The sequence below is a fragment of the Capra hircus genome, chromosome 26 (assembly GCF_001704415.2).
Source record: "Capra hircus breed San Clemente chromosome 26, ASM170441v1, whole genome shotgun sequence".
Taxonomy (NCBI): domain Eukaryota; kingdom Metazoa; phylum Chordata; class Mammalia; order Artiodactyla; family Bovidae; genus Capra; species Capra hircus.
Window position 1 is genome coordinate 37,454,143 of NC_030833.1, and position 23,968 is coordinate 37,478,110.

At 38.5% G+C, this 23,968-nt stretch overlaps 1 protein-coding gene across 2 annotated transcripts in view; it reads left to right on the forward strand.

Moving 5' to 3' along the window:
- The window catches only part of IDE (insulin degrading enzyme), a 100,179-nt gene that overhangs the window by 60,644 nt on the left and 15,567 nt on the right, over positions 1–23,968 (forward strand). Inside the window, exons 7-18 of one of the 2 annotated variants that reach the window (XM_018041406.1) lie at positions 512–674; positions 1,380–1,472; positions 1,894–1,985; positions 2,915–2,995; positions 4,755–4,858; positions 9,743–9,845; positions 11,742–11,864; positions 13,747–13,829; positions 16,929–17,073; positions 19,523–19,633; positions 20,557–20,677; positions 23,522–23,613. In XM_018041406.1, coding sequence (XP_017896895.1) covers positions 512–674; positions 1,380–1,472; positions 1,894–1,985; positions 2,915–2,995; positions 4,755–4,858; positions 9,743–9,845; positions 11,742–11,864; positions 13,747–13,829; positions 16,929–17,073; positions 19,523–19,633; positions 20,557–20,677; positions 23,522–23,613 — 1,311 coding nt within the window. Of the gene's footprint in view, positions 1–511; positions 675–1,379; positions 1,473–1,893; positions 1,986–2,914; positions 2,996–4,754; positions 4,859–9,742; positions 9,846–11,741; positions 11,865–13,746; positions 13,830–16,928; positions 17,074–17,561; positions 17,707–19,522; positions 19,634–20,556; positions 20,678–23,521; positions 23,614–23,968 lie in introns of both variants that reach the window. The other variant, XM_018041407.1, reaches the window with a different exon arrangement.

Here is a 23,968-nt window from a genome sequence, read left to right on the forward strand (position 1 = left end):
TTATGGACATAATGTATATCTAGTTTGCCAAAGAGTACATAGAATATTTTAGAGGTTTCATTATTTATATGGTTTTTAATATTTGTCTGGGTAGTCAAATGAAATCAGTTTCACATATACTAGGGACAGGTATCACCAAAAAGGTAACAATACGTTCTGATCTTTTCATGCTAAAAGTAGTTTTGGTAGCTATAACCTTGGCAGACTGTAGAAGCTGTTAAGCAGTGCCAGAAGGCAAACATCCAAAAGTACTGAGCCACACGGTCCAGGGGACCAAACATGGACCACATACCAACTGTAATGAAATCCCACTAAGAAAGAGCCCAGGTCATTTGTTTCTGTTTGGTCAGTATGATTTTCTCTGGCGATTGATTCTCTCCTCAATTTGGGATTCCTCTGTGAAAATCAGGGTTGTTGTTTGTTTTAAATCAGTATTCTTCATAGTTTGTACATTTTTTTTGGGTAGGATTTATACATAGCTAATCTTTTGTGGTTTGTTTTTTTCCCCCAGCAACTTTACAAAATAGTACCCATTAAGGATATTAGGAATCTTTATGTGACATTTCCCATACCTGACCTTCAGAAATACTACAAATCAAATCCCGGTCATTATCTCGGTCATCTCATTGGGCATGAAGGTCCTGGAAGTCTGTTATCAGAACTTAAATCAAAGGGTGAGTCTCTTGGGTCCCAGCTTATGAGGGCAGTACCCCATCTCCATCATTTTTTTTTTTTTTACTCTGGCTCTCATTTCTCCTAAATATTTCCCTGTGAAGGGATATTTTCAGATGAGACTATTTAGAGTTTATGGGAGAGTGAGGTGATGGTTGTTAATATGCTTTTGTTTTTTCTTTGGGGTTTTTGTTTTTGTCTGTTTTCATAATTTGTTTTACCTTTTTGGTACTGAGCCGTGAAGTTTAAATATTTCGAAAGATATTGTGGCCCATGTTTTAAATAAGATAGAGGTTAAAAAAAGTAAATCTCATATTGTATATTGTTTACCATCTCTATGAAATGAGCTGAAACATTTATCTACTCTTATCCATCAAATCCATCAAAGGGTGTGTTAATACTAGGATCAGTCAGTAGATTTCCAAGGTTCCTTTCCACTCAGACTCTGTATATAGCACTTAAGCACAGTAGTCTACTCTTGATTTGGGAAATGATTTGAGGAGTCCCAAGAAAAACTCCCAACCCCAAAAATTCCTTGAATCTTTTGCAGTGCCTGAAATTGCTTTTCTGAACTGATTTTTGCCCAGTCTTTTCTGCAGAATGCCCTTCTAGTCTCTTGGGAATGTATAGAATTAATTTTTAGAAAAAAATTCCTTGTCTTAAAAGAAGACACAAGCAATCATGTTGATTTCCTTTGAATGTTACAGGCTGGGTAAATACTCTTGTTGGTGGGCAAAAGGAAGGAGCCCGAGGTTTTATGTTTTTTATCATTAATGTGGACTTGACTGAGGAAGGATTATGTAAGTATTGGCTATTTTTGAATGAAAATTGATTTTTTTATGATTAACTTTTATTAACTTATTTATGCTCTGGATCTGTTTTTTTGTTGTAAAGCTCTAAAGACTTTAATTCATACCGTTTTATCTGTTGTAACTTGGCCTCCATTTCATGGCTGATTTTCCCTCCTTAACAACTGATCATTATATTGCACTTGTGAAATGTGTACTTGACTTTTTAGTTACTCATTTATTGCCCCTTCTGTCACAAATCCCAGATCTTGGAAGGCCATGTATGTGGGACCCTAAACCTAGTCACAGGGAGGTGAGAAGTCCATTTCTAAGGGGGATCATCTTCTACTTACCTGACTTACCTTAGGAGTAAGCTCCTTGCTTTGAAGGATTTGAAGACTGAGTGGTTTTTAAGTGTACACTTTTTTTCCAGTACATGTTGAAGATATAATTCTGCACATGTTTCAATACATTCAGAAGTTACGAGCAGAAGGACCTCAAGAATGGGTTTTCCAAGAGTGCAAGGTACTTTTGTTTCGCCAAAATTTTTCTTATGGAAAGTTTTCAAGAAACAAGTGTATGTGAGTTCATTTAAATGTAAGGCCCAGTGAAATTTTTAAAGTTTTTATTGTTCCTAATTTAAACTCTAAACTTATGAAATGCATAGTAGCTTTAGTTAAGGCCTAGTCTTAACTAGTCTGATTGGTTACCTGATATACAATTAAGGGTTAAGGCATCAAGTAGCCTCTTTTTAGGAGGAAAAGGAAAGAAACAAATAGATTGCATTTCTGTCCCTGGAAAGAAAGCCAGGAGTTTCTTGAGCTTTTATGTATCAGTGTTTATTCCAGTCCCCTGTCTGAAGCTGTATCTAAAATTTGTATTGAACTCTCAAAGGAACAGTGAATTGTTATATATATTATTGAGTTCTTAAAAGTGACTTTATTGTATGTAGGGAAAAGCCTGTCCTTTTCTTTCTTTCTTTTTTTGCATAAAACAAAAGGTATTTGTCTTCTAAATTTTTAAAAGCTTCTTTTAAGAGTATTTTTTTTTTAACATCTACTTTAAGATCTATTCAAGACTGAAATGTATTTTGTTTAAAGGTATAATCTCTGTTTGTGAAACTTAGGACAGTAACTTCTCATCAGGCTACAGTTCTCTGAGAGGGTCAGTAAAATCATCATCTGTGCAACTGATGAATCTCACAGGGTTCCTTCACAGTTTTCCTAATTCTTTGACTAATAGTTTCAACAATTTAGCCTATAGAATCATGTTCTATGTTTGTTATTTTCAATCATGTTCTGTACATTTCTAAATCAAGCATAGCCATTTTTTCAGAAAGTGTGATAGTTATATATGGAGGAAAATGGGAGGCAAACCAACCCCCACCACCAAGGAAAAAAGTATTTTTAAATAACAGGTAACTTATGTCTAATTGGATTAACTTTTCATTTTAGGACTTGAATGCTGTTGCTTTTAGGTTTAAAGATAAAGAGAGACCACGGGGTTATACCTCTAAGATTGCAGGAATATTACATGTAAGTTTAATGTTATTTTATTCTATACTTTGGCACATAGAGTGTTTCAGTGATCCTGTATATGTTACTTTCAGTACTATACAAATCATAAAAAGTGAAGCTACAGTGTAAAACTTTAGACTTTGTAGCAACTAGTAAACTCTGATGTGAAGACATATTTAAAATCGTAATTTTCATCATCCTGAAAATCATCATCTGTAATATTTTCATTACATAGACATCATGCTTACTGGCTTTAAATATTTTTCAGTTCTACTGTGTGTCAAATGCTACTTATGTGAAAGCTATAAATCACCCACTTTTCTCTTTTTCTCATTGCTGTCACCCTAATATGAGCTACCTTTATTTCTTACCTGGGTTACCATCATAGACTCTTACCTGAGTTCTGTGCTTGCCGTCTCCCTAGCTTTAGTGTTTTCTCCCTGCCTCAATGATCTTTTGAAAACCCAAACCAGATTATTTCACTCCTCTGTGTCAAGCCTTTCAGTGGTTTCCCATCAGAGTTGAAATAGATCTAAATTTTTACCTGACCCGTTACGTCATCTGACTCCAGCCTCTCTCTGACCGAATTCCGTATCACTCCCCCTCCTACCCATCTCATTCTCGTTCCACTCTAGCTTTCCTGGCTGTTTGTCTAATCTTTAAGCATTTAGTTTTTTCTTCCCTCTCAGGGCCCTGTCATTTGCTGTTTTTTTCTGTCTGGAACACTTACAGTCTTTGCAGGGCTAGGTTCTTCTCGTTTGGGTCTCCACTTGGATGTCTCTCCTTTAGAGACACCTTCCCTGACCTCTCAATCATGACCCTGCCCCTTTTAAATTTTCTTTGTAGCATCTTATTAGTATAATGACAGTATTTGTTTGTTTATTGTCTGCCTCCCTCCCAGTTAGAGGACTTCCCTGGTAGCTCAGACAGTAAAGTGTCTGCCTACAATGCGGGAAACCTGGGTTCAATCCCTGGATTGGGAAGATCTCCTGGAGAAGGAAATGGCAACCCGCTCCAGTATTCTTGCCTGGAAAATCCCATAGACAGAGGAGTCTGGTAGGCTGCAGTCCATGGGGTCGCAAAGAGTCGGACAAGACTGAGCGACGTCACTTTCAGTTCACTTTCCTCCCAGTTAGAACATGAGCTCTTTAGAGAACAGAGATGGCATCTGTCTTACCTACCATTGTACCCGCAGCAGCACCTAGAACAGTGCCTGGCACAGAGTAGGGTGTTCATTACATACTTGTTGAATGAATGAATCAGTCTGTCTCAGTAAGTTGCCCTTACTAAAAAGCCTCTTCCACATTATTTTTCTTTAGTAACTGAAAATATGAGCCATTTTTCCTCCATAACAACTTTCTAAATGCTTGCCTGATTTCATTCATACAAGTTAAAGAAGAAATTCTATTAAAATATATATACTTTATATTAAGAATCCTGTAGATGTCAGCGTTTAATCACCAAATTTTTTAAAATCGACACTCAGTTTTTAGCTAGAGGTATTACTTGTTCCCTGAAAAAATGTACTTTTGTTCTCTGTAATGTGAATGTATTTGGGGATTAACTGTAAAATTATCCCACAATATGAAATTGCTTAAAGTGTGGTAAGAAAGAGAAAAGATTCAGAAATCTTTACAATGAAATAAAATTTAATTGGAGGGAAGAGGGGGGTGTAAAATAGAGGACTTTATGTGTTAAAGATCTGTTTGCTTTAATAAGTTAAACTGTATCATAGTCTTGCACATTTTACTTTTATATTTATTTTCCTTTTAAAAAGTATTATCCCCTAGAAGAAGTGCTCACAGCTGAATATTTACTGGAAGAATTTAGACCAGATTTAATAGAGATGGTTCTCGATAAACTCAGACCAGAAAATGTCCGGTGAGTCACTCTATAGATTTTACTGTTACATACTACATTTTCAGTGATAGTTGGAATCTGAAAATTTGAAATTGTGAATAAAATGCTTTTAAACTTTTTATCAAGCATGATTACAAAAGTAGAGAGAATCAGTATAATGAACCAATTTCAGCAATCAACCAAACTTCAGCAATCAGTACATGGCTAGCCTTTTTGATCTTTACCCACACTTCTTCACTCATCCTTCTTCCAATCTTGATTATTTTGAGTCAGTATCTTGAAAACATGAAGATGCTTTTTTAAAAAAAAAAAAACAACATAATCATAATTTCGTTATGAATAAGATATAATAATAGATTGTCTTAATGTGGCTTCATCCTAACTCTTAACTCCCAAGTGTCAGCTCATTTATCTTGTTTTATAAGCAAGTGAGGATACTCTCTGTTTTTTTAAGTGGAAGTAAGGATTATAGTCTCAATGCTTCTGACTGGCCAGTGGTTAATCAGGAAATCAAAAATTGGAGGAGCTTTTAGGCTAAGAAATATTTCTGTTAGGGGAGGATCAGCCCTAAAGAGCTTATGAGCTACCACATGATATTTCTGCCTTAAAATTGAATTTCATCTATATTTTCTAAAAGTCAAGAATAAAAGGTATACGTTTGATTGGCACATATTTTGCATTTATTTTTCTCCCCTTTTGACAACATATTTCCAGAATTCTGGGAACTTGGTGATTGAGTAAATATGTTTTTTGGAGCAGTCATTTTATGAATAAAATCAACAATCCGATAGAACTTTTTGAAAAAATCTTCTGACAGAACTCTTCTATCAGTCATTTTCCTAGTTACCATTGTTTGAACTTTTTCAGACATAGCAACAAACAGTAGAGAGATTAAATTAAAAGAAATATTATTGGTGGTTATACAAAATTGGTACATTTGGTAAAATTACATAAAACTATACACACACATTGTACCAACAACAATTTCCTGGTTTAGATGTTATAATAGGTAAAATGTAACCATTGAGGGAAACTGGGTAAAGAGGATACAGGACCTCCCTGTACTATTTTTTGCAGCTTCCTAACTATAGAAATACGTAACTATATCAAAATAAAACATTAAAAAATTTTTTTAAGTATTTACAATAGTAACAAAAGCATAAAACATTCAGAAATGAATTTAATCAAAGGTGAACAAGATCTCTACACAAAAAACTATAAAACAGTGCCAAGAGATATTAAAGACCTTGTTCATAGATTAGGAGACTTGATTTTGTTAAAATATCCATCCTCTCCAGTTTGATTCACAGACTCAATGTAATCACGATCGAAGTCCTAGCAGGCTTTTTTGCTTAAGCTATTGGTAAGCTGATTCCAGAATTCATGTGGATCTACAAAGGACCTAGAGTACTTGGAACACTTCTACACAGGAAAAGAACAGTTGGAGGGCTAAAACTGCCAGATCTGAAAGCTTACTCTAACACCATAGTACTTAAGATGATTATAGTACTGTCATAAAGACAAATAAATCACTGATTTTTGTGCCTTTTTTCTTCCTCTGTTGTGTATCTTTAAAAAATATGATTTAATATTGTGATATTATAGATTTCTACTAGTAAGAGGATAGAATTTATCTAGTTGAATCCCTTTTAAAAAGTGATGAAACTGAAGCCTGGAGACTTGCCTAATTTAGATCCTAACTGTGATTTTGGCAAGATCTGAAAGAGAGTCATGGTATCAACCAGGATTTGTTTCCGATGGTCAGGTCTATGCAGTTCCTACTAATTCTTTTTTAAATTCGTCACAGTTACCTGTGAAGCCTCTTCTCATTATCTGCCGTCTTCCCTCTTTTCTGTCTCAGGGATTATTTGCAAAGGTGTCATGAGAATTCGTCCTTTGGGAATGATATTGCCTTTTAATGTCTACAGATTAATAATGTCAAGATTATTTCTGAATGGGTCTCATCAGCAGTGGCAGCTATTCTTTCCTCTGAACGCTTCTAAGTGGCTGACTTGAACTCAGCAGTCAGCATTCATTCTCACCCACTGTTTCTTTTTCTTAGTATTGTGAGTTTCAGTATGAAACTAAAGGATCATTTTCTCTCATATTTCCAAGGATCCTATCAGTACCGTGTGCTGTGCTGTGCTTAGTTGCTAAGTTGTGTCCAACTCTTTGCGCCTCCATGGACTGTAGCCCATCAAGCTCCTCTGTCCATGGGGATTCTCCAGGCAAGAATACGGAGTGGACTGCCATGCCCTCCTCTGTTAGTACTGTGAAAGTGAAAATGAAGTCGCTCAGTTGTGTCCGACTCTTTGCGACCCGTGGACTGTAGCCCACCAAGCTCCTCCGTCCATGGGATTCTCCAGGCAAGAATACTGGAGTGGGTTGCCATGCCCTCCTCTGTTAGTATCAGCAGCCAATTCTTTGTAGATGGAATTAAAGAAGAGCATTGGCCCCACCCCCACATTTAGGAAAAAACTCATCGAGACTAGGTTTTTTTTTTAATGAGCATGATTAGGTTTCCAGCAGATAGTCTAAGGTGCTGCAGGGTCCATGCCAGTTTTTCTCAGTTCTCTGCAGTTAAACATGCTGTAGCTCTCTGTGGGGTACCTCAGTTATTGTGCCTTTTTTCTCCTAATTGAGGTCCTCTTGTGCTTCCACACTCTGATTTGTAGATGTCTGTATGTTTGACGTGTCTAATCTGTCTCTTCTGTTATTTCCCCTTCATAATCTGTTTGAAAATACATACATACTCTGTCATTTTATTTCAGTTTTTAATTCCTCAATGATATGCTAACTCTTGGTCTCCCTTTTTGTTAGGCCACTACTTGGTATTTACGTAGTTTGAGGAGCTTCATGGTAACATTTCACCTGTTACCCATACACTTTACTTTGGTATCTAAGGATGCAAATCCCTCAGGATTGTACCTAGTAAATTGCCCTTCTCCCCCTTTTCTAACTTCCTCTTCAACCTACATTGTCTGCTTCTTTCTGTGTCATATAGTCATCCTCCAGAACATGTGGCAGCTTTCCCTGAGTTTTTTCACTTTCTCACTCAGAACTGAGTTTCAAGTTTCCTTGTTCCAGAAGGCAAGTCCACTGCTGAATGAATGCTCCAGTCTTCATAAGTTGTAATCAATCCCTTGTTCATTATTCTGATACATGGGGCTGTCATTCAGGGAAATCAGAGCCATCTGTGTAATAAACTTTTTCAAAATCAAGCATCTCATGGAAGAGAAGATGGGAATACCACCTCTCTACCATGTAATTCTACTTCCTAACACATTTGTTTAGGTGTCTCCCTAAGAATTAATCCATTCATTCTTTGAGAAATCAACAGGAGTGGAAGCAGTTTCTGTGACTGAGTCCTAGCTGGCTCTGTCATGTATTGAGTGAATGTCCTTAAGAAACATCACGTACTCTTCATGTGGCCATGTGAGCTGTATATACTGCATGTACCCCTCATAAGGGATTCTCAAATTGCCAACATGGATACAATATGCGAACTCTTTCCTCTGTTAGACCCTTGGATTCTTCTGTGTTTCTGTGGAACGTATTCTTATTTAGCATGTTTTCTAGAATAGATAGTGGTCAGTGGCAGCTAGACCAGATCAGGAATACCGTAAACTAGAAGATTAAGTCAGTCGTTCTCACAGATAGGTGAGTCAGATTGCTTGTAATATTTACCCTGAAGCAAGTGAGAAGGCCAAGTCCAACTAGCCAGGTGGACTATTCTATCTAGAATGAAGAAGAAATAGACGGTGGTTCTGACGGTCAGGCACTGGAGTGGAGGCAATCCAGTGATGGGCAGATGTTTGGAACACAGAGATTAGGATTCTGAAAATGAATGGGTGTTCAGAAGAGGGGAGTTTTGATTGAAAGGAGTGGACTTTGAGCTGTGAGACTGACATTCAGAGACTGGAACCTAACCTCCGGGAGGATAAGTGAGAACAAGCGAGAATAGATGTGAACCTAGTTGTCTGAACTGAAGTGGGACATAAAGAAGTGAAACCAGCAGCAGGGCTGACTACATGGCGAGCCTTCCGAGCTACTGGCCTAGCACTCTGTTGACACGATTCAAAAGGATCGCTCCCAGTCTGGCGTTGAACTAGCTAGTCAGAGTGAAATGATTCTAACTTTGATAATTAACAGGCAGCAACCTTCCCTAGGACAGGCGCCCCACTGGTACAGAGCTGCTTCGGCTCCTTTGCTTATGATCTTCTGACATTTTACCTCTGCCTTCCCTCCCTAAACTGTTTTTTTCCCTTTCTCATTTCTCTTCTGTGAAGTTCCTACTAGCCCATCAGAGAAAGAAATATTTTTCTTGGTCCTGTCCCCGTCTCCCCTGGCAGCAGAAAGGCCAGTGTGAATATAATACATACGGTTAATTGATGGTAGTGTCTGGAATAAAATTAAAAAAAAAAAAAGAGTACAAATTAGCAAGTTACAATGAAAGAATGTTTTTAGTTATTTTGGTTCTCTGAATGAGCCAACAAGTTTTCTTAGCCATTTTTGTAACCTTGGGGGCCTGAGCTGTTCCTAGGAAGGAGTACTTTGTTGTACTTTTTCAAAGACTGTTTTTCAACTGACCTTTGTTCCGTGTTTGTTTTTTTTTTTCCCTAGCTACTCTTCTTTTAAGATTCTAGTCAATAGCATTCATAACAAGAATCCTCTTTGCAAGCAGTTTTTCACACCCAAAATGATGGGCTGTAATCAAAGGGTAACAGAGACTGTGATCAGAGACTGCTGTACATACATAGCCATTTCACCTAAGCCTCATAGAACTTACTTGGTCTTAGAAGCCCAACACATTCTTGGACATTTATTCATATTTTCATGAGTCAGTTTCTATAAATTTATATATACAACATGAATTTATAGATTTTTTTTCCCATCTCTTTCTAGGGTTGCAATAGTTTCCAAATCTTTTGAAGGAAAAACTGATCGCACAGAAGAGTGGTACGGAACCCAGTACAAACAAGAAGCTATACCAGACGAAGTCATTAAGGTAGGGCTAGCCCGTCTGTGAAGAAGCCCCATGTGTGAGGGACACACAAGAACATGAGCTCCCTGGATCAACCAACTGCCGGCCCAGAGTGTGGAGAGTCGTGGCCCAGCACTGTCTGTACCCTCCCAAGAGGAGTAAACAGGGAGGTAGAGAGCTGGAGCATAGGATTTGCGTGAAGGAATGACACTATAGCCATCTCCTCACATGTCTGTCAGACCAGCAGGGCTGTCAGACAGACCTCAGCCTCGTGCAGTCAAAGATCATTGGAGCTCAAAGTCCACAGGGAGGCACAGGCACCAAGACAGGCAGCAAGAGGTGGAAGCAGGGAACCTGAAGGACAGGTGCACGGGTTTCTGAGAGCTCATGACCTTGCTCTGAACACACGTGGGGAGCAGTTTCTGGGATTCATGCTGTCTTCACCTTAGGAGGGGCTGTATTTTATGCCTCATATTGTATTGCTCTTTTCATCAACATAGGATCATCACAGTTTGTTTCAAAACAGGTATGTGTAGTAAATAGTATGTTGCTGGTGTTACGCATCAGGAGTCAGGATTTTGTTTGTGAGTCTTATCTGCTTGTCTAGTACTTTTTCTTTTTTGGTTTTCATTGGCTATGTAGCTTTGAGATTGTGTCCTTTATTCATGGGAAGACATCAGAAAGCCTTGCTCTAACTAAATACTGGTTAAACTTTAACAATAGCCATTTCTTAAAGGTAGTGGGGTAATGACAAAATAGAAAAAAGAATAAGAAACAAAGTTGTTACTGATACTTCTCTGACATAGTCACAGCACAGGAGGAAATGAGTGCAAATGTGCATCTTACTAAGCTGTGAGGGTAGCTGATCTCCCATGGGTTAGTGCTGGGTGTGAACTAACCCCAAAACAAGAGAAAACCCCTGTTCACCAAATTCTGACCATGACAAACGTGCCCCAAATGGAAATTAGAACAAATTGATCTGGAAGCTCAGCGGTGAAATTACTTGCTGAGTGCTTACCATTCCCTATGATTCAGCCATTCTGGAGACCTAAGTTGCTACTAATAAATAATGTGGTCAACTTCCCCACCATCCCAGTGCCAAAAGATACAGATGCAGGAACCAAAATAGAACTGCAAGAGCTGCACAGCTATGTGACATCAGCTGGAGACCAGATTACTGAACCCAGAAGCACTAGCAGTTGGTTGCTTTTTTTTTTTAATAATAAAAAGTCTTACAAGTCAGAATTCATAAGTTGTGGCCTGATCAGTCTCACTTAGCTTTTGGAAGTAGCCCATGGAACAGACCCAGCCTGCAGGTTGGGTCAGTCCTATTCTACAGTTAAGCTGACTTAAATCTCAACTTTGTCATTAACCCTAGGCTTGAAATACTGGTCCACTTGGAAATTCACATGGTCATCTGGGAGAGGAGTTGGCCAGGCTTCAGAAGTGAAATGAAAGAAACCCTCTTTAACCTAGTTTTCAAGCCATACATGCAAGTAACTTAGTATAGCTGAAAGTAACTCTTAGACTAACCACCTGTTGTCTGGCAGTTGTGGAAGTATGTCTCTGTGCAGGTTATCCTCCAATTCTCTAATGAGCTGGAGCAGATGTGATCTTCATACGTTAGGCTCTGCGTTCCGTAGTCTCCGATTGTTCCTTCATGTTGGCTGATCATTTTAGAGAGGTATAAAGAAGAAAGACAGAGATAGATAGATAAGTGTAAAACCTTGATTAGTTCCAGAGATTCCAACTCAAGTTTCATGAAAAGTCATTGCTAGATTTTGGAAGTAGCCTCTATATAGGGTGGCAGAGAATGTTGACATTTATTCCCTTATTGTTTGCCTGGATATTAAGCAAAGTGAGTGTTTTAAACCCTTAAATCAGATTCTGATCACTTTTTTTTTTTCACTCTTCATCCAGAAATGGCAAAATGCTGATCTGAATGGGAAATTTAAACTTCCAACGAAGAATGAATTTATTCCTACAAATTTTGAAATTTTATCGTTAGAAAAAGAAGCAACGCCATACCCTTCTCTTATTAAGGTAATATGTTAGAATCAGTGATATTAAAGTTAGGGGACAGACCTATTACTTGGAGGGGACTAGAGAGATGGTTTCTTGCATTTGGTACTATATTGATTTAGGGGGCTCCCATCCCAGAGATAACAGAAGAGTTGCAGAGATAATAACTAAAAAAAAAATTAAAAGGCTAGAAATGTCAAAACAAACAAAACTGCTGTATAGCAGAGACTCTAGGGAATTGTTTGCTTTGCAGAAAATAAAGTAGTAAGTCTGGACTAATTTGTCTGTTGAAAGATATAACTCAGTGAGGAGAGCCTTTTTCCCGTGTTCACTGAAGACCCAGTAAGGAAGTAGACTTATGCTGCATCATGAAAGTTAAAGATAAGAAAGAATCTCTAAAGCCTGGAAGAGAGCGTATCCAGGGGAAGCTGTTGGATTTCCTGCCCTTACAGACAGTTCTCATTGTGAAAGAGCGGCTGTATGAAGTTAGTGGAGTTGTAAGTCCGTGGGATGAATGATTGAGAAGGGAGTTTTCTTTCTCCAGGTGTTCTTGTCATGTCATTATCTCACACCTTGGGTAGACTGTGTGGGAAAAGGGATCAAATTATTACGGCACATCCTCTTTTCTAAACTTTAAAACTAACTCTTTATAAACTTACTTCCATAGACAAACATCTTTCTATCCCTTCAAAAGACCTAACGTTAAGTCATTGAGACAAGAGTTAGTGTTTAGGACTATGAGATTTATCTCAAGTGACTAGATTATTAGTGAGATAGTCACTTTTCTTTTAACAATTACATTTTAATGAGTTAAAGGTTGGGTTATTCAAAGAGAAAGCTTATTTACTTTTCCTAATTTTTTGTGTGTTTTAAATAGGCCATCCTAGCATAAAGTAAGGAGAACACTAAACCATTTATGTCTCTTCTCAGAGTTTCAAGGTAGTTTCAAGTGAACTCTAAGACTTTATATAATTTGGTATGAATGAGTGAGTAGAGAGTCGAGGGAGTGGCTTATTTATTCATCCTTGCCTGTATTAGTTATCCATTGCTGTGTAACAAATTACTCTAACATTCAGCAGCTTAAAACCACAAACATTTATTTTTTCTCATGCAGCTTCCAAGGGACAGGAATCTGGAAGTAGCTGTGTTGGGTAGTTCTGGCTCAGGGTCTCCATGAGAGAGACAGTCAAGCTGTTGGATGGAGCTTTGGTCGACTGGAGGCCCAACTAGGGCTGGAGAAGTCTCTTCCAAGTTCAGTTGTGTGGTTTGGGGAAGATCTTAGTTCTTCACTGCATGGGCTTCTCCATAGAGCTGCTTGACACAGCAGTTGGCTTCCCCTAAAATGTGAGATCCAAGAGGGCAAATGAGTGATCGAGATGGAAGCCGCAGAGTCTTTTATAATCTAATCTCAGAAGTGTCATACCATCACATCTGCCATATTCTCTTGGTCAGACAGAGACCAGCCCTGGTCTAGTGCAGGAGAGAGGGCCACAAAAGGGTCTGAATTCCTGCAGGCTGGGATCCACGTGGCCCACCTTGGAGGCTGGCTGCCTCATACCTACCTCCCAAGGACTCCTGCATCTGCCTCCTAGCGTCAAGAAAGATAGGGACAGGATAGTTGGTGCTGGTTTCTCCTGTCTGTCTCTTCCTCCGCTGGGTCCCCATCTCTTTGACCCAGGGTGAGATAAGAGGGTAATTTCTCTCGGCTGCTAGAGTTACCAGTCATCTCTCCAGCTTCCCATCTGCTGTCTCTTGGAGAGTGCTTCAGAGCCATGGGACGGTAGCCTCTCCAGAACAAAACTCAGCTGTTGCCTCTGTCCTCCTCCTCTTGAAGAGAGATTTGATTGAAGATCTTTGTCAAATGTGCCTATATTTCCCTAAATATATTGTGTTTCCATCACAGGATACAGCTATGAGCAAACTCTGGTTCAAGCAAGATGATAAGTTTTTCTTGCCCAAGGCCTGTCTGAACTTTGAATTTTTCAGGTATGTAAAATGAATCTAGCTACAAAGCTTCCTAACATTTCTAAAAGTTTTCTTTGCTTCCTTAAGTACCTATGTCTGGAAATAAAAGGACTTAGAATTATTTAGCGTAGACCAGGAAAGGCTGCATCTTCTGTTAAATGGTATTTTAGGAGCCAAGGTTGTTGATTCTTCCTTTCCTTTGAGGAGTACACTCTTCAACTGAAATGATTTATGTTAGCTATTAGGAGGATCTTCCTAACCTTGAGGATTTTGATCTGGGAAGGCTGTAGATTCACCAGAAGTTCACTGAAAAAAGATTAAATAATCCAGGGTGGTCTTTTGTTATGGTTTTGGTTTTGTATTCCTAGAGCTTGCCCAGAAAAAGAGTAGTTATTAAATGATCTTGAGTCCCTTCCAGTCCTTTAATTCTCTGGAGTCCTTAGATATTGTGTTCTCTATTTCTGACTTGGTAGGAGATGTTTAGTAAAATTTATGAATAATGCTACGGTTGCAGTGATTCCTCAGTATAAATCTTTAGTTCAACCCTGTCTTCTTTATTTGTGTGATAATGTTATCATTCAATTCAGATTTTAACTCTGAGTCTGTACTCCGTAATTTTATATTTCTAAAACTCAGTGGTCTGTTTATTGATTGATTGATTGATTTAAAAACCCTATCATTATCTAATAATGTTCACTATGATGATCAACTTTTTCATTAATTTTTGTTTGATTTGCTTGGCATGAAATTAAAGCTGAGATGTGTTTTAAATGTTTCAGAAGAGGGAAAAAGAATCTCTAAGTAGAATGTTAATAGTTCACCAACAAGTATGTTGAGATTGTAGAGATAGCAACATTATTTATTTATAGCATGAGATTCATAGATTATCTAGAGCTGCACAGAGATTGTTGCTTTTTTTTAAACCTGGACTTTCTGATTATGGCTTACTATTGGCAGAAAATATTACAAAGCTGGTTTTAGTTTTTAATAGTTAAAAGTGATATTTTTTAACACTCTAAGCAGCTTGCCACACTTTGCCATTTGGCTTCTGTGGTTTGGCTTCAGAATATCTTTTGAGAGACCATTTGACATTTTCGCATTCTCTAAACTTCCAGCATAGCTCTCAGAATTAAAAATATCTGCTTCCCACCAATCTGTCTTGGTCCCTCTAGAGATAAACACTGTTAAGTTTCTTGTACATTCTTATAGAAATTTTCTGTTTGTATATATCCTTTTAATCTTTTCAGAAGTAGGATAAAAGTATCATGTGTACATATAGTTTTTAAAACTCTGTGATCCATATTTAAGCACATAACATCTGGTTACAAAATAATATGTTTTAAATTAACAAGTGAATCAGGATTTAAGCATTCCACTTGAATCATGTTCTCTTTTAAAAGTTCGTTTAGTACTCTCTCCAGTTCACCAGCAAGACTGGTGTTTCATAACACTTCTTGGAATTGTGTTCTGAGCTTTAGCCCTATGGCTTTGAACTCCCAGATCTGGCTTTGTCTGGCTTTTCACTTCCACCTAAGGGTGGCTACAGGGACAAGCCCTCTTGAGGATCCTCTCTTGTTTTGGTGCTTTTGCTTTTGTGAGCTGTGCCAGTAAGGTTTCTGAACTGCTATTTACCTAAAGAAGGAGATCTGTCATTGTGTATAATAAACACTTAAAAAATGAAATGACAGGGTACTATTTAGATTCGCCAGGTGGAGAATGTTTGTATAGCTTTATGATTGTCTCTTTGATATTAATTTCTCTGGGCTAAGCATTTTACCCCTGTTTTTACTTCGTTATCAGCTTTTGATAAAATTGTTGCTTTGCTCTCAGTGCATTGGTTATATTTACAGTGCTATGGATAAAATGAAACTTATAATTTGCTGCCAGACAAACTAAGCCAAGAGGCTGCCTCAGGTCCTTTGCACTGGCTGTTTCCTCAGACTGGAAAGTTCTCCATTGAGATATCCCCAGAGCTTGCTCCTTTGCTTCTCAGGCACAGATGTCACCTTATCAAAGAGGCCTTGATTAGCAATTTTATAGAAATTAGTAGCCTTCCTGTCCTACCTATCACTCCTTTTCCTCTTACCCTGCATAATTTTTCTCCATAACACCATCACCACCTGATGCATCATATTTAAATGTGTTATTTGCCTCCTCTGCCTGACTTGTTCCTTCTTTATTCCCAGTACCTAGAGGAGTGTGTAATATTGTAGTAAGAATGTAGTACATGTTTGTTGAATGAAAGAATCTTTTACTTGCTGGTCATAAATGTAAGCAGTGTCACAGAGTCAAATGAATAGGTCATTTGACTTAAATCCGAATCCTATCTCTCCTGCTACCAGCCCAGGTGACATGAGGAAAATGATCTTTCTTATTTGAGAAATGAAGGTTTAAAATTAGGTGATCTCTGCAGTCTTGCACTCTGTAATTGTTTCCTCTCTCTTGTTGATGTTTCTCACTTAAAAATTTCCCTGTTTTATGTTTAGAAAAATTTCCTATGTTAATATTTTTTTCCTGGTTCTGGCTGCAATTATATGATGGATATTATCTATGCCTTTACTGACAGTGTTCTAGTCTGCTGGTTTAGGTGGAAACTCAGATACGCTAACATTTTCACAAGTGTCAATTTTTCTCTTTCAAGTCTCAGTTTGTCTCTTTGAAGTTTATGTAATCAGTGCAAAGTTCTCAGTCCCATCCTTCTGTCCGCCATGGGTATGTATGGCTTGCTCAGAGGAAGAAAGAGGACGTGCAGATGCTGTGTCAGCCAGCTCTGTCGGCCATGCCTTTCCCTACCAGCCTAAACGTGGACATGCATTTTGTCCTGTTCCTACTCCCCACCTGCCCAGTGTTTCTGACTTGTCGGTGCTACCACGCCATCTGGGGTAATAGTTCCTTTTCCCTCTTCACTACTACCGGTACACATGGCATATTTCAGGCTTCTTTGTTAGACATCTTGTTGTTGTTGTTGTTTTTACTCATGAGAAGAGACAGATTCAAGAATTCAAAGCGTATCTTCAGGAAGTTACTTTAACCAGTGTTCAGTTCCTTGATCCATCTCGAGAGGCCCTATCACACTGGGAAGTAATAAATCAGCTTTTTACTGTCAACATTCTCTTCCAGCCCATTTGCTTATGTGGACCCCTTGCACTGTAACATGGCCTATTTGTACCTTGAGCTCCTCAAAGACTCACTCAACGAGTATGCATATGCAGCAGAGCTAGCAGGCTTGAGCTATGACCTCCAAAATACCATCTATGGGATGTATGTAAGTACCCACGTCTTAGAGCCTTCCACTCATCAACATTTTTTATATTGATTTGATGGAAGCATTTTTGATTGAGGGTATGAGTTTAATTTCTTTTAAAAAAATCTTTGTGGCTAATCATATTTTCTTATCATTTAATTTTTAAGTTAGCTCTTAAGTATTCAGCAATATACCATTCATATTATGCAAATTTTCCTTGATTTTTTTTTTTTTTAAACATCTTTCATCAGATCATCATATTTTTCTCCTCAAAACAAAATCGGACCCTGACTTAGGTTTAGATCTCACCCATCCTGTATCTGAAGTCTTGGTCTTTGACGGTAGGGAATGAAGTCCTCCTGCCATTGTAAGACAGAAGGCTGGCTTATGCTATTTCCCTAGAGATTCCAATCACGAGGCTGCATATTCATACTCTTCGGTCATGTTTCTTCATTACCATGCCACTGCTTGAGGTATCAAAGCATTTCTTTTGTTTTTCTTTTTGTTAGTCGCTACATTTATGCTGATCCTCTCCATTGCAACATGACATACCTGTTTATCAGGTTATTGAAGGATGATTTAAAAGAGTATACATATGCAGCACGCCTCTCAGGTTTGAGCTATGGCATTGCATCAGGAATGAATGCAATACTTGTAAGTAAAATGAAAACCAAAGAAAAGGCGTCACCCCGTTTAAGCATTATGTTGAGCTTGGGAAAACTATTAACTTCTGCATTTTAAACCAAGAAGATTGATGGTTTTTTCCTTGCACCTTTATAATGATTGGAGAACTCAAGTTAGTATTAGTTCCACTAACAAACGATGTAGTCGAGTTCAGTGCATTTTGTGAACATGTATGTGTGCTACATGTGTTTGCATGTTCTTCTGCTTGAAACATTTAACATGTTAATCCTGAAAGCATGTTGGCCTTCCCATGTATTTGAATATATTAGCATCTGTAAGTGAAAGATACCTGTGGTTGCTGTTGTGGTGCCCAGTTTTACTTATAAGCTTCTTTGTTGTTGGTTTTTTTCTGTTGACAGTAGTAGTAAGTTCCTGTGTTCAAACACATCTGACGTTTTTATTTAATTTATTTTGTAGCATTAACTGCTTTTAAATGTGTTTTAAAATATGGATAATTAAATGCATCACAAGAAATAACTAGATCCTTTCTGTTGAAATCATTTCTCTTAGGTTTCCAAACCTACACCTCACTTCCAAATTAACACTCTTCCTCTGGCACACATGCATCTTCACTTCTCTTGAAAATGTATGTTTCCATAAAAACTAAAATGAGCGCATGTGCTGTGTGCTCTAATTCTATACAAAAGGTCTTAGATTTTTAAAATTTTATTTGCAGTGACTTTTTTTTCTTCACACAAGTAATTTTTCTGGTAGTTTCTGTTTAAGAATGTATGTAACTTAACCATTCTCAGAGACCCGGGAAATTTGGAGCCCAGGGAACAAAGTAAAATTCAAATAGGAAAGTAATAATCTATGGCTTATTTTTTACTGTTGACTCTTAGTAGCACATTACCATTCAGTTAATTTGTGACAAAACGGGCTTCCTGCTGGTTGTCAGTCCGGTGCCCACAGTGCATGATGTGCTCTCCATGGTCAGTGACCGTCACTCTTGCTGAGGTTCTTGCCTGTCCGTTTTCATCAGGTAGAGACTTCCAGAGGTATTCCAGTTGCAGCGTGTTCTCTGCGGCTGTGGGTGCCACCGTGAGGCAACATAACAGTAGGAAATGGGCTTTCCCTACTTTTCAAAATGTTATGGTTCCAGGGACTATTAAATTGTCCTCAGGCAAGATCCAGGTGGTACATACAGAGTATCCTTACTTCACATCTGTTTTGCCACTGGCTTTTGGTACATCAGCAGAACTCATTAAACCAGCAAGTGGTATGACATATGGATCTTTATTGGGCAGCTCAGAACAGGAAAAGTGGCAAAATGCCACATAATACAAAATTGGGACTGCCTGATTTCTTAAAAGATGATTTTTAAAAATATTTAAATATAAACACTTTGGGGGCATATCCAATAGTTTGCTAGATAACATTCCCCTATGATGTTTACCTTCTTAACACACCTATAAAAACCCTAAGCCTGCCATTCCTTAGAAATTCTTTTAGAACATTAAACTTAAAATACTTTCTATAATTAATGTGATTTAATGAGAACTTGAATTTTGATGATATAGTGTGTGCTGCCATAGTTTGGCACCAGGTAAGTTTTCTTGTTATTGTTTAGGAAAAGCAAAAATACGCTTTTGGGTCTTAGTAAATAAAGATGGTTAATGTTATCTTCCTAAATGTTAAACTATATTTATGAGAAAGGAAATTCATTAAATTTGTTTTATTTTAATTTTGGTACACCTGGTTTGGGGATTTCCTAAATGTTTAAAAGTCAAATTTAAGTTGTTTCATGGTATTTTTAGACTTCTAATATCCTGAACTCTTTCTGTAGCTCTCGGTGAAAGGTTACAATGACAAGCAGCCAATTTTGCTAAAGAAGATCATTGAGAAAATGGCTACCTTTGAGATTGATGAAAAAAGATTTGAAATTATCAAAGAGGCAGTAAGTTTTCTGAACTTATTTTTATTTTTTTAATTCATCAGTAATATTGCCATGTTATGAACATTTTTGAGAAAGAAGTGAGGAGGAAAAGAAGCATTCATAACTCTGTATCAGTCATTTCATCCTGTCTTTGCTAGATCCTGTATTTTTCCCAGAAAGAAAGCCTGGGAGAGTCTAGGGAACTCCCGGCCCCCTTCTCTGTAGGGCCTAAGAGCTAGGACAGCACTTTCTTTCAGAAGGGAAATTGAGGTAGATCTCGTGGCTTTCAGGGACTCCTTGAAGATTTTAAGATTTCAGCCTCCACTGAAGAAGAAACTTGATTCTACAGGCTGGGACTTCAGCCTGACATGATAGCTTTGTCCCATTAGGGCAGACTAGTTAGGCTTGATGTATCTTCCACTTAAATTCAACTCATGGCTGGCCCAGTAGTGGATATATGGGATGTATAGCTGCTTTAAAAGCCAAACTGTGACTTTCATTGTACTCCCAGAGAAATTATCATCAATTTTCAAATGAAGATTCAGTAGTATATGTATATACACACACATAGCCATGTTTCTTGATTAGGCTTTGGGGATGACCTTGTAGTGAAGAATTAAAGGTTGCCAAGAGATGGAGGCCCTGAAAACTGGGGATACCTTCTGAGGGATGAATGAGGTCCCACAGTGAAGGCTGTACATGTGGAGGAAGTACATGTCAGGTGCTAAGGGTAAGGGAGCAGGCTAGACAAAGGAAAAGCATGTTTCTTAAGGATCAGAGGGGAATTTGTCTGATCACGTAACTTCAAAAAGGAGGAAGAAGACAATATCCCACATCCCAGTAGCACACAATTTATGCAAATTGAAGTTTGATTATAGCTGCTCTTTGGAAATGATTTTAAAAGGATGGGATAAAATTAACAGACCCCTGTCTTCCTTCACTAGTATATGCGATCTCTTAACAATTTCCGAGCTGAACAGCCTCACCAGCACGCCATGTACTACCTCCGCTTGCTGATGACGGAAGTGGCCTGGACTAAAGATGAGTTAAAAGAAGCCTTGGATGGTGAGACTCTTTGTGCTTATAGCTTGATGCTTTCTTCATTGTTTTCTAAAATCATTTTGATTTATCCTATTACCTACTATTTATGCTTTCTAATAACATAGTTCCATTAAAGAAGCCAACTGTGTATACTTTCTTTTCTTTTTCTTTTTTTTTAACAAAAACAGTGGTAGCCTTTGAAGTTGTTTTTGTATTCTGGCAGTTTAACCACATTTGCTCTTTTCAACATGGACCCACAACAGTTAGTTATTACTGTTCATAGATTTCTGCAAATGACAGTGTTTTGACCCAAGAATTTACCTTGTTAATATTGAAGTTTTCAGAAAAGGAAAAAAGGGCTGAGCTTAAAAGCCTTATCCCATAGAAAGAATACTTCAGCATCTGTAGATCTATTCAGTTTGGTTAAAAAATGGAAACTGTGTAAATTAGCCTAAAGAATCATCTTTTGTTGCTCTTTTCCTAAAATCTTAAATCTAATTTTCAGAGGTTTTGCCTGAAAGTCCTAGATTCCTCAAGGGCAGTGAATTATGCCTTCTGTTTGTTCTTTTTATTTAGTATTTATATTATGCCCTCAGTGTGTGTCTAATGAATGTCTGTTCAGTGGAATGAAATTACTTTCAGGGTTTTACTGGAAAGAATGTAGACTGATATCATCCTTTATTGTTGTTTTATCTTTTCCACTTCTCAGCATTGCGCTACCAATTAATCTTCCTTCCTACATGCTCAGTAGTAAGAAAAAAGAATACTGTTGAATTTTTAATAATCTTTTATGACAAATCCTTACTTATTATGTATCACTGTGCCTTTGATGTCTTCAGTGACAAGTCAAGAGCAAAGTATTGAAGATCATTATTTTATTGGTTGCCTCAGGCACAGGGTAGGCATATAGATTATAAAGTTCATTAACTAAAACAGCATTTACTGACTGCCTGCTCGGCACCAGGTACCAGACTGCAGGTGCCAGAGATTTAAAAATGATCAGTTAGGTGGGGTTTCTTGGATCAAGGCACTCCAGTCTAGTGGCAAAGCATAAATGTAAGCAGGTTATTTTTTGTAGAGGCACAGAGACTGGGTGCCGAGGGGGTCCGGCGAAAGAGCCTTCTAGGGCAGTGCAGTGGAGGGGAGCACATACGGACTTTGGAATTAGGCCAGGATGCAAATGCAGCTTTGCAGCTTACTAGCTTAATGACTTTGGACAAGAAATTTAAATTCTCTTAAGTTTAGTATCTTCACCTTTTTCCCCCACTTGGCCACTGTGCAGCTTGTGGCCTGAGCAGGGATTGAACCTGGGCCCTTGGCAATGAGAGTATGCAATCCTAACTACTGAACTACCAAGGAATTCCAGTTTTCTCACCTTTAAAATGGGAATAATTGCATGTAATTTACAGTTTATAACATCTATAAAATGCATACATACATAGTAAGCACTTGTTAATTCCCTTCCTATGTCTGTCTTTAAAGTTTAATCACTAGCGTTAGCATCCATTTAAGCATTAATTAGCATAGTGTCCTAACGGAAAAAGGACAACTCTTCTTTACTGAAGTTCAGTCCAGTCCAGTCGCTCAGTCGTGTCCGACTCTTTGTGACTCCATGAACTGCAGCACACCAGGCCTCCCTGTCCATCGCCAGCTCCCGGAGTTTACCCAAACTCATGTCCATTGTGTCGGTGATGCCTTCTAACACCAAATTAGTGGATAAAAGTTAAGTAAGGACAAGATATTTGTATAGTCTCAAAGTATTTCCTCCAAAATAAGTATTTAAATTATAATGGGAAAAGTAGGCATTGGTAGGGTGGCTTCCCTGGTGGCTTCTCCTAGTTGCTTGAAAAGTAGACATTAGTTACTTAATTACAACCAAAAGACTTACAGGTTCAGGACTTATAGGACATACAGGACAGACAGCTGGCACACAACATCATAACGAGGTGATCAGTGTTTTCATCATCTGTATTACAGCATGTCAGCATCACGTGCCCCCGATGTGAGAAAGACACATTACCTCTCGGGTGTTCTTCCCAGGAGTACATAAATCCAATTTAATAATTGAGTTATTAAAGCCCCAATAAAGGGCCTTCTGTAAAACGAGCAGTACTGCTCAAAAAAATCTTAAGGTTGTGAAAGACAAAGAGAGACCAAGGCACTGTTAAGGATGGGAGAAAACTAAGGACTCATGACAGCTAAATGCAAGGTAGGATCGTGGATTAAATCCTCGAACAGAAAAGGGTTCAGTTCAGTCACTCAGTCGTATCCGACTCTTTGCGACCCCATGAACCACAGCATGCCAGGCCTCCCTGTCCATCGCCAACTCCCGGAGTTTACCCAAACTCATGTCCATTGAGTCGGTGATGCCATCTAACCATCTCATCCTCTGTCGTCCCCTTCTCCTCCTGCCCTCAATCTTTCCCAGCATCAGGGTCTTTTCCATTGAGTCTACTCTTCGCATCAGGTGGCCAGAGTACTGGAGTTTCAGCTTCAGTATCAGTCCTTCCAATGAACACCCAGGACTGATCTCCTTTAGGTTGGACTGGTTGGATGTCCTTGCAGTCCAAGGGACTCTCAAGAGTCTTCTCCAACACCACTAGTTCAAAAGGGTTACTAGTGGAAAAACTGAAATCCAGATAAAGTAGATTTTTTAGTTGATAGTATTGTCCCAGTGTTAACTTCTTCGATTTGATCAGCATCCTATGGTAGTGAAAAGTGTTAACGTTAGAGAAAACTGGGTGAGGGGATATAGGAACTCCCTGTGCTATTTTTGCAGCTCTTCTGTAAGTCTCAAGTCATCTCAGAGTTGTTTTTTTTTTTAAGACCTCGTAGATAGAGCTTACAATTTCTCACCCCTGCTTGCAGATGTCACCCTTCCTCGCCTTAAGGCCTTCATACCTCAGCTCCTGTCACGGCTGCATATTGAAGCCCTTCTCCATGGAAATATAACAAAGCAGGTGGGTGATTGAGGTGTTAGCAGTCTTTTATAGAGCATTGCAACAGAAGTTTTACCCTATTTGTTTTAAGACTACTGACTAACCACCGCAGTGTGGCTGTATCCACATGAGTGTTGACTCGGCCTTCTCTGCCCTCTGCAGGAAGGTAGGGGAGGGTATACAAAGAGTTGAATGGTCCTGGTTGACTGGACCACTTTCACGGCTGCCTTCTCTGTTGCTGTCTGCCCTGTATGGTCCCTGGAGGAAATGGGAATAATGGTCCCTCCTCTAAAACAGCAGGACTGTATAGTGGATAAGAGCACGTAGTGTGGAATCAGCCCGGATTCAAATCCTGACTCAGCCAGTTACAAGTTAT